General features: G+C 36.6%; 2 protein-coding genes across 2 annotated transcripts in view; both read right to left on the reverse strand.

The window, feature by feature from the left end:
* Positions 1–10383, reverse strand: part of LOC143582102 (uncharacterized) — a 34456-nt gene extending 24073 nt beyond the window's left edge. The window contains exons 1-4 of the mRNA XM_077064740.1: positions 10353–10383; positions 10109–10134; positions 9889–10033; positions 8727–8828 (exon numbers count right to left, since the gene is read on the reverse strand). Coding sequence (XP_076920855.1) covers positions 8727–8828; positions 9889–10033; positions 10109–10120 — 259 coding nt within the window. The 5' untranslated portion in view covers positions 10121–10134; positions 10353–10383. The remainder of the gene's footprint in view (positions 1–8726; positions 8829–9888; positions 10034–10108; positions 10135–10352) is intronic.
* A 318-nt stretch (positions 10384–10701) lies between these two features.
* Positions 10702–15753, reverse strand: part of LOC143582101 (uncharacterized) — a 51768-nt gene continuing 46716 nt past the window's right edge. The window contains exons 2-3 of the mRNA XM_077064739.1: positions 12768–12969; positions 10702–11418 (exon numbers count right to left, since the gene is read on the reverse strand). Of these exons, the coding sequence (XP_076920854.1) occupies positions 11299–11418; positions 12768–12969 (322 nt within the window). The 3' untranslated portion in view covers positions 10702–11298. The remainder of the gene's footprint in view (positions 11419–12767; positions 12970–15753) is intronic.

Below are 15753 nucleotides of genomic sequence, written 5' to 3' on the forward strand. Positions count from 1 at the left end.
GATGATGAAGATCTAGGTTTGAGTGAGTATGATGATGGTGAAAATTTGGGTAGATGATGAAGATTTGTTGTTAAAGTTGATATTATTATTATAAAAGGGCATAATGGTAACATCACTAAGTCAACAGAAAACACAGGTGCACAACATGCGCAAATTCTTTTTCAGTGCTTTTTCCATCTCGCGACGATATTTTTCAGGGAGGCAAATTGGATTTTTGTCATATATATATGATTGATTTCTTTTGAGAACCAATTTAAGTTTTAAGAATTCGAAAGAACTTAATGTAACAATTTTTTTTCAATTTTTTATACATATGTAATATGTAAGTGTTAGTAACGTTAAAAAAATACAATATTTTTTTACACACCGAGTCGACTTTTTACACATGTGTAACTAACATTTAAATTTGTGTAATCATCAAAAATCTTTATTTTCTTTCCTGATTCATTTTTTAATTAAATTTAATCTCAGCCACACATTTTATACTCATTTAATTAAATGTGTGGTTCATATTGAGTTTTTAAAGTTTTAACAATTTATCAAGTTCTCAAAATGTAATTCCCATGTATATATGGGAGAGATAATTTGAAAACTTGTTGAGTTTTAAAAATTCATTCGTAACCACACATTTAATTAAATAGGATAGATTATGTGGTAGAGATTAAATCTAATTAAAAAATTAAGTAGAAGAGAAAATAAAGATGTACAATGATTACACCAATTTAAACGTCCGTTACAACTATGTAAAAATTCGACTCGGTGCGTAAAAAATTTTGTAATTTTTCTACGTAAATGTAACCTACAAAGCTTACATATATGTAAATAAAATCTCAAAAAGAAATTGTTACGTTGAGTTTTATGGAGTATTTTAAACTCAAAGTGGTTCTAAAAAAAATCAAATATATATATATATAGAGAGAGAGAGAGAAAAGATAGAATACAATAATTGCTTAACGTAAATATGTACAAGAATACTTATATTTCATGAAATTGATCCATGAAATCACATCACAAGATCTCGAAATCGTTAATACATATACAATTAATCATTGGTTCACCGAAATAAATAGTTTTGGATCGTTAATCGATCAATTTTTTACTTTTGTTCACGAAAACTATTTTTGAGCGTTTTAGTTTATTGGCTGAGTGTTTTAGTATTTTTGCTTTTGAGCGTTTTTATTTTTGCCTTTGAGCGTTTCGCGTACCTATCATACGTTAAGCAATTATAGTATAGTAACATCACCCTCTCTCTCTCTCTCTCTATACATATATATATATTCCATTTCATTTGAAGAGAAATGTTCAAATAAAAAGTTTGATTTTTCTAAAAAGGCTAGGAAGGAGGGTATTTTAGTCTACTACTTTAATATTTAAACCTGTAAGGCCCCGAACCCGGTAGCCCTACTTTAACGTCGGATTTACTCATAAACACAGTCCTTCAAATCAGAGTTTATTAAAACTTTTCGCGGAATATAAAACATCAATCATTTGTTACAAAACATTAAATCTTTTCTTTGATACCATAACACAAAACTTTATATTTAAAACATCTTTACTTCTTTCTTCAGATGCCAGCCGTTCAATCCATGCCGTGTGTCATCCTCATGCTAACTCTATAATCAGCTCACCTGCGTGCATACTAAAAGTCAGCTACGCTGAGTGAGTTCTAGTTAATCGAACGCCATGCAATACATACACATACATACACATCCGTAGATACATATACATACTTCACTAGTTACCCTTCTGTTCTACATACATACTTGCTACCATACATATATACATATCTACAATCACTAACCTCAGTCTACCGAGAGTACGTTCATAGTTCACCGTCTATACCTGTACTCAAGGTCATGAACACGTACAAGGTTCGCAGTCCTTACCTATGTTCACCATTTATGGTACGTACAAGGATCGCGGTCCTTCCCTATACCATAGTACATCCACAACACGTACAAGGTTCGCGGTCCTTCCCTATGTTGCAACCTAATTCATAGCACGTACGAGGTTCGCAGTCCTCCCCTATGCTACAAAATCAGCACGTATAAGGTTCACAGTCCTTTCCTATGCTGAAATACATCCACAACACGTACAAGGTTCACAGTCCTTCCCTATGTTGCAACCTAATTCATAGCACGTACGAGGTTCGCAGTCCTCCCCTATGCTACAAATACAGCACGTATAAGGTTCACAGTCCTTTCCTATGCTGAAATACATCCACAACACGTACAAGGTTCGCAGTCCTTCCCTATGTTGCAACCTAATTCATAGCACGTACGAGGTTCGCAGTCCTCCCCTATGCTACAAATACAGCACGTATAAGGTTCACAGTCATTTCCTATGCTGACGCCTATCTACATTACGTATAAGGTTCGCAGTCCTTATCTACGTTTACATATATCATCTACTTCACGTATAAGGCTCGCAGTCCTTATCTACGTTTACGTATATCATCTACTTCACGTATAAGGCTCGCAGTCCTTAACTACGCCATCACCAGCCGAGTCTATGTCCGACAGAAGCTAGAGGGATTTGCCATCCTAACTTACTATGTCGAACGTAGAACTCACATGCCATTCGTGTACCTATATACACATACTTACATTATAACATAAGAATACTCTAGGCATTCCTTACCTCATTCATTTAACAACCATACCCCTTGTCGTTACGTGCAATATCCGAAGATCGTTCACGCCCCGACAAGTATTCATTTGAAATATTCATACATCTTCGATATATAATATTCGTACCTTTATTTTTAACCTGACAGTACGCGCAATATCCGAAGATCGTTCGCGTACCGACAAACAATCATTCATATCTATCACACATATCACATATGACATACACTTATCACTTAGGATAAATGTATTAACAACACATCGAGTATGCACACAGCCCCGAAAACATAACAAGGAATGGGGCTAGAAACTCACGTGAACTCTGCTTCTTTCTTCTGATAGCTGTAAATCCCTTCTTTAACTGAGCTCGGCTGACTGTACAAGTTACACGTATCAATACTCGCCTGATCTAATCTGGTGGCCTAGTATTAGCTTACTTTTACTTATCGCTTTTAATTTATTTCCTAATCGAACTTGGCTTTAGGCGAAGTTAAACCTCAGGCGAACTTAGCTCTAGGCGAAGTTAAACCTCAGGCGAACTTAGCTCTAGGCGAAGTTAAACCTCAGGCGAACTTAGCTTTAGGCGAAGTTAAACCTCAGGCGAACTTAGCTTTAGGCGAAGTTAAACCTCAGGCGAACTTATCATCAGGCGAACTTAAACCTCAGGCGAACTTGTCATCAGGCGAACTTAGCTTGCAGGCGAAGTTCATCAGGCGAACTTAGCTTGCAGGCGAAAGTTCATCGCTTGAAGGCGAAGTTGCCCAGATGAAGGCGAAGTTGCCCAGATGTTCGCTGTTTCGGTTTCTGATCAACATTTCGGGCGATTTTAACACCCATGTTAAGGTTCAATACCACCCACTACACTTCCCGACCATTTTCGGTCGTTTATACACTAAAAGCTCGGATCTTTAAACCTCCAAGATCAAGAATCATACCTTTTGAGCTTGTTTGGATCTCGTTTATCTTGGTATCACCACTAATCTTTCTCTCTTACCCGGACCTCGCTCGATCCTTCCTTCTTTCTCGGCCCGGCCGGCGGCAGTTTTGGGTGTGCTTGGTGTGTGTGGAGTGTGCTTGGATAAAGATAGAGTGAAGATATTTTGGGGTGTTAGGGTATTTATATCCATGAGATCCCATGGACCTAAGGCCCATTCTCATTTAACCCATCCTAATTAATCCAAGTCCACAACCCACATCCATTACCCAACACTAGCCCGACCCATACCAACTCCTATTCTATTATTTATTTCCTGATAACCCGGGTAAACTTTCTTTCCATTATTAAGTAACATAATTAATATTACTTGGAAATTTCGAGATGTTACAAGTCTTCCCTCCTTAAAGAGGTTTCGTCCCCGAAACCTAACTTATTCCCTATAAAAGGAAAACTTCTTATATTTACACGCTTTATTGAATCGCCTTTGTTTTCTGAGTTACCCTTCTTACTTCCGACTTTGCAGTCATCGAATGGTGGTCATGTGTTTTAGCTATTTAAGGTACCTTGTCCATGAGACCCTCGATGTACCACAACTCATCTCATACCTACAAGGGCTTTGATTAGTACTTTTAACACTATTATCTAAAACAACATTTCATCATAACATAATAATCATTCATAACCTACTCAATATATTACACATCACTGATAACGATAAGTTTTAAACCTTAACACACAACAAGTTCTTAAGCAAAAGCAACTTAATAAAACCATTGCATGAACAATTATTCCTTCATCAAGCGTTCCTCTTTGCAGTTTCCCCAAGTCTTTATCTTTCCGCACCTCCCGCCCCTGATTCCTTGCAATCCCTAGCCATGTGGTCAGCTTTTCCGCATTTGTAGCACTTTGGACGATCAGGGCAGTCTCGAGAGTAATGCCCACCCTTTCCGCACCGATAGCACCTGTCTGTCCCAATCCTGCATTCCCCCGGGTGCACTCGCCCACACGTCTTACACGCATCCTTATTCCCAACCTTGGCCTTCCTCTCATCAGTTGTTGTCACCATCTCGCCAGACCGCTTAGCAGAGGTAACCCATTTCTTTTCCTTCTTTTCCCCCACCACCACATCGTCCTCAGCCAGGTCAGCATAAACCAGTTCTGCAAGTTCAACAGCAGAGTCAAAAGTAGCAGGTTTATTTGCCCTGACCAACATGCGGACTTTTTGTGGCAATCCCCTCACATAACATTTGATTCTTTTGACCTCAGTGTCAACCATATCAGGCACCAACCTAGATAGTCGGTTGAATTCAGTAGTATACTCACGATGCGTCATCGTACCGGCCTTTAAATTCAAGAACTTCATCTCCGTCCTTTCAACCTCGGCATCTGCGCAGAACTTTTTCATCACCAACTCCTTCAGATCGTCCCATCTCAACGCCTTGATCTCATCCCTAGTCTTTCTCTGCTCCACACCTTCCCACCAATACATAGCTTCTTCCTCAAATGACTGAGTAGCATAACCCACAGCTTGGTCGGGACGGCATTCGCTAATGCGGATAACCTTGTCCATTGTGGCTATCCATTGGAGAGTAGCGATTGCGTCTCCCAAACCAGTCAGCTTTGGCGGGTCGCATCCTTTGAAGGACTTATAGTTGCACCCACCTTGGCCTCTTCTCCTGTCATCGACTTTCACAGACTTATCCTCACTCGAGGCCCCTCTTTCTCCTTCCCCATCCTTCCTACCATCACCACCCGCCCCTTCAGCAGTTCGTTCACGGCTTCCAGCAGATCCTTCGGGATTCAGGTTCTTCACAGCAGCAACTACAGCTTGAACAATGGCTGCTTGAACTGCAGGGCTAAGTTGAACTTCTTCGTTGTTGTTCTGGTCTCCTCCAGCGGCGCTTCCTTCATCTTCGGTGTGGGAAACTTCTTCTACCGAGGGTTGCCGGACAAGACGAGGCCTGCCACGACGTCCAGTGCGACCCCCAGTTCCCACAAATTCTCCAGCTCCAACCATCAGTATTCTAAAAGGGACAACACAAGCATCCTCACTCAAGGAACTATATAGTACAAGGATAGCAAGGCTAACAGGTAATAACAGTGGCCAGCTGTGACTAGCTGATCACATTGCTTTCCGTGTCCTATACACTTCCCTTTATGAGTCTATTTGTGCTGGTTCTACTTAAGCAGTTAGTCACATCAAACAATCAATTACTTCTATCCTTATCGTTCACATATCTTTCCTTTCTCATTAACATATGTCATTTAATCATGCACTTTACCTTTACTGATCTTGCTTGAGCGACACATGGCATTCTTGAACTGGCATCTTCTTTCCTTTCTTACTTAAATCCCATTCTCTGTTCGAGTCTAAGCACGTAGGATGCTTAAATCTCTCGAACTTATGCTCTGATACCAACTTGTAAGGCCCCGAACCCGGTAGCCCTCCCCTATGCTACAAAATCAGCACGTATAATGTTCACAGTCCTTTCCTATGCTGAAATACATCCACAACACGTACAAGGTTCGCAGTCCTTCCCTATGTTGCAACCTAATTCATAGCACGTACGAGGTTCGCAGTCCTCCCCTATGCTACAAATACAGCACGTATAAGGTTCACAGTCCTTTCCTATGCTGAAATACATCCACAACACGTACAAGGTTCGCAGTCCTTCCCTATGTTGCAACCTAATTCATAGCACGTACGAGGTTCGCAGTCCTCCCCTATGCTACAAATACAGCACGTATAAGGTTCACAGTCCTTTCCTATGCTGACGCCTATCTACATTACGTATAAGGTTCGCAGTCCTTATCTACGTTTACATATATCATCTACTTCACGTATAAGGCTCGCAGTCCTTATCTACGTTTACGTATATCATCTACTTCACGTATAAGGCTCGCAGTCCTTAACTACGCCATCACCAGCCGAGTCTATGTCCGACAGAAGCTAGAGGGATTTGCCATCCTAACTTACTATGTCGAACGTAGAACTCACATGCCATTCGTGTACCTATATACACATACTTACATTATAACATAAGAACACTATAGGCATTCCTTACCTCATTCATTTAACAACTATACCCCTTGTCGTTACGTGCAATATCCGAAGATCGTTCACGCCCCGACAAGTATTCATTTGAAATATTCATACATCTTCGATATATAATATTCGTACCTTTATTTTTAACCTGACAGTACGCGCAATATCCGAAGATCGTTCGCGTACCGACAAACAATCATTCATATCTATCACACATATCACATATGACATACACTTATCACTTAGGATAAATGTATTAACAACACATCGAGTATGCACACAGCCCCGAAAACATAACAAGGAATGGGGCTAGAAACTCACCTGAACTCTGCTTCTTTCTTCTGATAGCTGTAAATCCCTTCTTTAACTGAGCTTGGCTGACTGTACAAGTTACACGTATCAATACTCGCCTGATCTAATCTGGTGGCCTAGTATTAGCTTACTTTTACTTATCGCTTTTAATTTATTTCCTAATCGAACTTGGCTTTAGGCGAAGTTAAACCTCAGGCGAACTTAGCTCTAGGCGAAGTTAAACCTCAGGCGAACTTAGCTCTAGGCGAAGTTAAACCTCAGGCGAACTTAGCTTTAGGCGAAGTTAAACCTCAGGCGAACTTAGCTTTAGGCGAAGTTAAACCTCAGGCGAACTTATCATCAGGCGAACTTAAACCTCAGGCGAACTTGCCATCAGGCGAACTTAGCTTGCAGGCGAAGTTCATCAGGCGAACTTAGCTTGCAGCGAAGTTCATCGCTTGAAGGCGAAGTTGCCCAGATGAAGGCGAAGTTGCCCAGATGTTCGCTGTTTCGGTTTCTGATCAACATTTCGGGCGATTTTAACACCCATGTTAAGGTTCAATACCACCCACTACACTTCCCGACCATTTTCGGTCGTTTATACACTAAAAGCTCGGATCTTTAAACCTCCAAGATCAAGAATCATACCTTTTGAGCTTGTTTGGATCTCGTTTATCTTGGTATCACCACTAATCTTTTTCTCTTACCCGGACCTCGCTCGATCCTTCCTTTTTTCTCGGCCCGGCCGGCGGCGGTTTTGGGTGTGTTTGGTGTGTGTGGAGTGTGCTTGGATAAAGATAGAGTGAAGATATTTTGGGGTGTTAGGGTATTTATATCCCTGAGATCCCATGGACCTAAGGCCCATTCTCATTTAACCCATCCTAATTAATCCAAGTCCACAACCCACATCCATTACCCAACACTAGCCCGACCCATACCAACTCCTATTCTATTATTTATTTCCTGATAACCCGGTAAACTTTCTTTCTATTATTAAGTAACATAATTAATATTACTTGGAAATTTCGGGATGTTACAAACCCACTTAATTTGATTTCAAAAACTCACTTAATTAATCTTAAAAATCCATTTCAATTTTCACTCATCTCCCATAACCACCACCGTCCACTGCCACCATCTTGCCGGAAAGTCTTCAGAAATTTCGCCGGAAAATTCGTCGGAAAGTCACTGATAAAAAATCCCCGGAAAAATTTACCAGAAAAATCGCCGAAAAATTTACCGAAAATTCGTCGAATAAAAATTAACGAAAATGATCAACCGAAAATGGCCACCAGAAAAAACACAATGAAAAAAACACTATGACAAAAACACAATGAAAAAAACAATTAAATAACACAATGCAAAAAACACTATGAAAAATAAAACACAATTTTATAACACAATTTATAAAAAAACCCACTAAATTTTTTTATATTTTTATATAGCAATTTGGTACTCATATAAAAGATAAAAAAAACAATCGTTATTAAGATGAAATTGTTTTAAAAAAATGTCGTATAAAAAGTTATGAACGTTTTAAAAAGATGGAGGAATTTGACATGTGTCTTGCATATGAAGAGAAAAAGTCAACAAATGTGTTATGCATATTATGTCTTACCCTTGTTTTACACTTGATTTTTTCTATAATCTAGTCTCAACTATTTAAGTCTAAAATAAATGAACAAGATTATTTTCTATCCATCTTACAAAAACTGATCGTACAATAATTTTTTATTTTTTGGAATTTTTTACATATATATAATATATGTAGATTATTTGTACGTAAAAAAGTTATAACCACATAATTTAACTTATATATACATACCTAATTTTGGGACCTCATGACCACCATGATGGTATATCACAAGAGGATCAACATATGCTTCCACGAGTTCTGGTGCATTTGGCCTTGCAATGTCAGTCTCACCTATACAGATTGTATTCGTAATTAAATTGCTGAATGAAACCTGATCCAGACTTTTATTAACGTATTAACTATAAACGTTTTTCCAATTTTCTTTTTTTACTTTTTAAAATCATAAACTTAACTAGAACTTTAAGTCATTACACAAAAAAAGATTAATATAGAAAGGAAATGGTTGAGCCCGGGAACATGTAGGTTGCTTTGAAACATTTAACCATAAACATGTTCACAGTTTAATCATAATCTCTTACTTAAACCAAATCGAAATTCCGTATTATGTAATGTGAGGAACCTTTTTTTTTTACAAAAAGAGAATTGAAGATGACTCACTCCAGAGATCGGCATGCTAAATTGTGATTGTTTGTATGATCTTTTTGTGCTACAAATCTATGTTGGAAGAAATAAATTTCTTTGTAACGGTAAGTAACTAGTTTTTAAGACTCACACGTTGTGACCAGACCGTCAAAGTGAACCAAAAATTAAACGTAAAACGTTTAAAATAAAACGAAACATAAAACATGAAAAAAATAAATAAATACGTTGAAATGATACATAGAGTAAAACATAGAAAGCCACCTATGTCGGTACAGGAAAGTAAATTTTTTATGTTTATTTTTATCTTTTTAGAACGACGACTTTCTTTTTTTGTGTTTCGGTCACCGCACTCTTCAATTTGGAAAGTCTCATTGCCACACTCTGGCAAGACTATGTGATCTTAACCGGGCTCACGCTGACTTCGGAGTTTGGCTTGGGCGTTCACGGGGAACCATACGGCCGACTGTCACTTGACAGTCATTGTGTCGCCACAAGAGCATAACTCTCTAGCGTAACACGCGGTGGGAGTGTGGGACGAAAACCCGGGTGAGCTCGACATCCGAACTGACAACCTCGCAAAGTTTAGCTAAATAAATTTATAAAGTATATGTTTATATAAATTAAGAGTATAAAATATAGAGTTTATTAAATTCAAACAAAATCATAAGAGTTATAACATAACTTCGTGAGTGAGGGCCATTTTGAACAATAACAATATAACGTATTGGAAATTCCAATTTTTTTTTATCAAAAATGTGGAGTGACGGAATATTTATCGGAGAAGAGAATGCTGTTTCGGCAAGTTTTGGTGCAGAAAATGCAATTCCTCCAAGTTTGGCTCCCGATATTATGATAACATGTTCGATTTTTTCAACTTTTGTGAGACATGCACCCTATAAAATACAAGTCAATAATGACGTCTTAAATTAAAAATGTAAGTGAATTTCTTTTTGTAGGTAATCACTTACATGTTCCTGCATTCCTGGTAGTGCACCTACTCAGTGGCGTAGCCAGAAATTTTTTCCTACGGGTTCGAAAATTTTTAAGGGATAAAAGACCGACTGTTTACCACTTATATTTGGGTTTTCTACGGGTTCGATGTTGAAATTTCTACGGGTTCGATGTCAAAATACACTAATATATAACACTAAAACAAAATTTTGTATGGGTTCGGCCGAACCCATTCCCTTAAGGCTGGCTACGCCCCTGCACCTACTACAAATGCTCCCTGTTTATAACACAACACTAAATATTTTTGTACAAGAAGAATATCTAAACAATTTATTTTTCATCAACGGTTCATATTTTCAATACTAGAAAAAAAGTTATTTTCTCACAAAAATTTCCTACAAATTTCATACGACAAATAATTCCAACAGATTTTTAACAAAGAAAAATAAACTCCAACTTTGCTACAATATTATCAAATAAACATTATGTTAAGTCAAAATAGTTTTTGTAGGAAAGTTGTAGTAAGTTTACAACCACATGTTTTTGTAGCAATTTTGTAAGAAAAGTTGTTGGAAAACGGTTGAAAACGTTTTTTCAAGCATGTGTTTTTCCAACGTAACTTTTTGTTGGAAAACTGTTAGAAACTGGATTTTCCAACAAATTTTCTACAAATTTAATTGTAGAAAAATATCTCTTTTTCTAATAGTGTTTTATGGTTTTGTTTACACGAATAAATAGGGTACAAATCTCCTTTAAATGAGTAGATAATCTCTATGCTATAATAACAAGTTTTCTTATTCTTATGCTACCATGTATACAGTTGGTTACATAATTTGCAGTATATTATGTGCGAAAGTGTTCAAATAGAGGTCCTGATGAAGAAAAAAACAAATGGTGCTCATTGTCGATATATTCAGCCCGTTTATGGGACACCGACTTTTGACATAAGAACCATAGCACTTTTGTTGTCACATAGAAGTGTGGGAGGATTGGGAGGTAATGCATGGAGCTCCCGAGGGAAGTGTGCAAACCATATGATCTCAACTGTTGTATTAGTCATAGCCCAATATTTTGATTCGCAACTAGACCTCGACACAATGGGTTGTTTCTTGGCACTCCAAAACAGAGTTTGCCACCGAGTTAGATATAATATTCATAAATAGACCTTTTGTTATTTTATTACAACCTTGAGTTATGTGTGTTTAAGTTAATCATGAACGTATTTTACCTGAGAAAAACCGAGCATTCCATCAAATGGACCAAGCTCAATCATGCGATCTTCTATGTATGTTATGCCCTCCTCAAAATTTTCAGAGGTCGTGTTCACCTTAAGTTAATAGGAGCACTTAAACAAATCATTATCCATGCATTATCATATGCAAGTTTATATATATATATATATATATATATATATATATATATATATATATATATATATATATATATATATGTGTGTGTGTGTGTGTGTAAAGGTTTAAATAAGAAATCAAATTTTATTAAGAAGGGTATGAAGACTTAAAATAAATGCTTCCATGTAAATAGGACACTAGACACTATACGGTTTTTAGCACACTATAGATTTAAACTAGGCTGACAATTCGTATCTTAACATGTTTAACAAGTAAGGGGCGACGCGCGTGACACATTTATAAAAACTTGAATACGAGTCGTTTAACCACTTTATATGTCATGAATATAAGACAGTTTTAAGTTTTGTGTACCAATAAGGGATAATGAGGGAGTCTAGCCTGCTAATTTCAATTATTTACGAAAATAGAAAAATCACATACCACACTTTTTGATAACAGGTCTTATCGTGTCTTTAACAGGTACCCAATTGTCAGCCCTAATTTAAACCATTAACTACTTGACTTAACTACATGGTTGGTCCCCGTGTTTTCAAGTATTACACATTTGATCCTCAAACTTAAATAATTACAAACTTAATTCTTATAGTTATAAACTTATTACTAAGATGGTTCAGATGTATGAAATTTGTAACTACGGTGATCCTTACTCGTTAACACCGTTCAATTTTTCAATTAGATCCATATAAAATTACCAAACCACCCCAATAATAAAAGAAAACTCAAATATATGATTAATTTTAAAACAATAATTAATCATTTATTAAGTTTTTTTTTATTGAGGGTAGTTGGTAACATTATATGGATTTAAGTCATATTTTAACGGCGTTAATAAGTAAGAACTACCGTAGTTATAAAATTCATATATTTGGATCACCTTAGTAATAAGTTTATAACTATAAGAATTAACTTTGTAATTATTTAGTTTGAGGATCAAGAGCGCAATATCTATAAACCACATGGACCAATCATGCAGTTAAGTCCAACTACTTTGATCAAAAGGTCCAGATCTATTCTTAGGTTTTTTAGGAAACTATGTATTGTTATTTGTGGGTAGGCAATGCTAATACTTTTGTGGTTTGTGGATAGTCGATGGTAAAAATAAGGTGCCAATGTAGAATTGGTTGATACACGGGCAGTACCCATGACTCCGTGAATACCCCTTCCCTCTTATCACATGTGTAGTTGTCATAAAACAATGATTAATGCCCGATAAATATGGTTTAGCAAGACCATTTTTGGATCTACGATATTATAAGACCTGGATCATTTAGTCATTTTGATTGTAGGTTCATATGTGTAGATTTACCTTTTCCATGGTGTACCATTCGAAGCGCTCAATATCCGATGTTTCGTCAATTATGGGGAATGGACCATTAATGAATACAAGATCCATCTTTTCTAGTACATAGTCTGGCCAATTATTAAAGTGTTCTTTAAGTAATAGAGCATTTGACCCATGTCCATGGAGGCATAGAATTCTAGGTTTTTTTGGACTTTCTTGGATTTTGCTGCAAAATATAACGAACAAGTCATTAAGCATTAACTATTAAGAAAGCAACAAAAAGATATATGCAACATTACAAAACTATTAGTCTTGCGCCATTTTAAAAAAATTCTTACAAATTATGGGAAAATATTAGTCGTCCCCCATTTATTCTTACAAATTATGGGGAAAATAAGTAAAATTGGTTATAATTTTTAAACAATCCTAACTATTTCTTATTGATAAATAACAGTTTTAACCTAACATTTAACTGATGACGGTCAAAACTAATGGCATATTTGTTTTCAATAGTTCCCGACTAACGATTGGTTAACTTCGTTAGTCTTATGTAGTGGTGGCATAAAAATGGGCCCAAGTCCCTACCTTCTTCGTCATCTCCAGGGGGAAGCTTAGTGAGGGCCAGCCCCCTCCCCCCACTGTTTTTTCATGCAGCTGTGTAAGTTTAGCCGTTTTTTGTCTAAAAAGTGTTTATATGTAGTGTAAGTTTATCTGTTTTCTACCAAAATTTTGAGCCCCCCCCCCCTTCATGATTTTGTTAATACATTTTGGGTCCGACCACTCTGGCGTTCTTGTCAAAGCTTCACCAGCAGGGGCGGATCTATGAAGGGTTGAGGGGTAACCCGGGTTACCCGGTTACCCCTCAACCTTGTCGGTAAGGTCCAAAATTAGTGTAAACTTTTTTTTTTCTTCTATGTTTTACATACGGGTTACCCCTGAGACGAAGAGAAAGTGAATTGTAAAGTTTGTATTACCGGATTTCTTTTCCGTCGTGGAATTGTAGGTTGCAGGAGCAAGCATGATATTCATAGAAATGCATATTGTTGTAGAAGAAAGTAAAAAAAAAATAAAGAAAAAGAAGAAAAAACAAAAGTCTTTACATTAATGGTTGGACTTGGAAATTTAAAGAGTGTAAAATGGCAACACTAAAGTTGGTGGAAACCTCATTTAACATTTACTATATTTAATTTTTATTTATAAGTAATAGGTTATAATTAGTAATTCAGTATCAAAATTAAAAAATAAAGAGTTTATTATTCTAGTAACCTATCATATAATTTATTGATTTTAATTTAGTTCTTTTTTTTCTAAATTTGATGACATTTTTATTTATTTACAAATATTTCAACTATCTTATAAACAGACATAATAGTAAGTATTTAACATATTTTTAGAATACCAATAATCATTATCAAAAGAGGTAAAGAGGTTTAGTTATTAGAAATGTTTGTTATTAGCGTAAACCAATTAAAGAATATACGAAAAAGTAAGCATAAGATACTTGATAAAATGTTTTTGGCATACCCGTGTATTGTTATAAAAACTCTGAGAGACTAGTGCTAAAATATTTTATTTAATTATGAATTTTTAATGATAATAGACATGTTTTTATTATTTATTAGAAAATTGGATTTTTATCTATTCATTATGTAACACGAACCAACCCGATTTTGTTTTTAACATTTAGGGATAAATCGACAACTCAAACCCCCCCCCCCCCCCCAATCGACGGCTCCACGACTAATTTGTTTCGGGTTACCCCTGAAGTATTTTTCTAGATCCGCCACTGTTCACCAGTGTGTCATCTCCTACCCCATCACCATCCATCTTCCTTGTTCTTCATCACTATAATTACTTCTATGTACCAACTGATTACTCAACAACCTAACCCCGCTCAAGATTCAATCCTCTACATCTTCCAGATCAAACCATTTTCATGGAGCTCAATGGCTACTAGACCCACCAACCATTCAATTTCCTCTGATTTTCACCTCACCAATAGCCGAATCCTCCTCCATCAGGTGGCAGACGAAGAAAAAGGTAGATGAAGAAAAAAGGTGGCTTCTGGTGGTGATTTTCCGAAGGTTGCGATGGTGATGCGTGGTTGCATGTTGGTGGTGATTAGGGGTGGCAACCTTGACCCAAACTATTCCAAATTGGTCAATTTGGGTTGTTTTAAAATTCAAATGGGTTGATTTGGGTCATAGGTTTTAATTAAATGGGTTAAAATGGGTCACTTGAAATTCCACATTCTTATTTTTGGGTCAAAATGGGTTGACAAATTTAACTACATGGGTTGATGTGGGTTAGTGTCTTAAGGAAAAGTGACATGTTTGGGTTAAAACGGGTTTTAGATTGGAACGATATCGGTTTAGGTTTCGGCTCGGATCAGCTTTCGTGCCGACACGAGTTTTAGCACTGGACGGGTTGGGTTTCGGTTTATTTCGAGTTTTCGCACTAGACGGGTCGATTAAGGTTTTTGATTCGTTTTCGTCGACATTTCGGTTTCGGTTAATTTGTCGTTTTTTTTATGAACGAGGATAACGGCGAAAATATTTTAGTTTTTTTACTTTTTTCGTTATTCGTTTATATTTTGAGTTATGATTTTTTATTTGTTTTTTTTTGAATTTTTTTTGAGGGATTTTGATCTTAATAGAAACCATAAAAAATATTCAAAAAAAATTAATAAAAAAATCATAACTCAAAAAATAAAACAAAAACAAAAAATGTAAAAAAACTAAAACGTTTCGTCCGTTGTCTTCGTTCAAAAAAAATAGACAAATTAACCGAAACTGAAAAGTCGACAACAACGAAACAAAAACATGCTGAAACAAGCTGTTAAGTGATGAAAGGAACTGAAAAATCGCTTAAACGAGCTATTAGATGCTAAAACGAATTGAAAAATCGCTTAAACGAGCTGTTACGTGCTGAAACGAACTAAAAATTGCTGAAGCGAACTGAAAAATCGCTTAAACGAGCTGTTACGTGCTGAAACGAACTGAAAAATCGC

This window comes from Bidens hawaiensis, unplaced genomic scaffold (assembly GCF_021521415.1).
Source record: "Bidens hawaiensis isolate Kalapana, Puna unplaced genomic scaffold, B.hawaiensis_p1.1 tig00031452_1, whole genome shotgun sequence".
NCBI classification, from domain to species: domain Eukaryota; kingdom Viridiplantae; phylum Streptophyta; class Magnoliopsida; order Asterales; family Asteraceae; genus Bidens; species Bidens hawaiensis.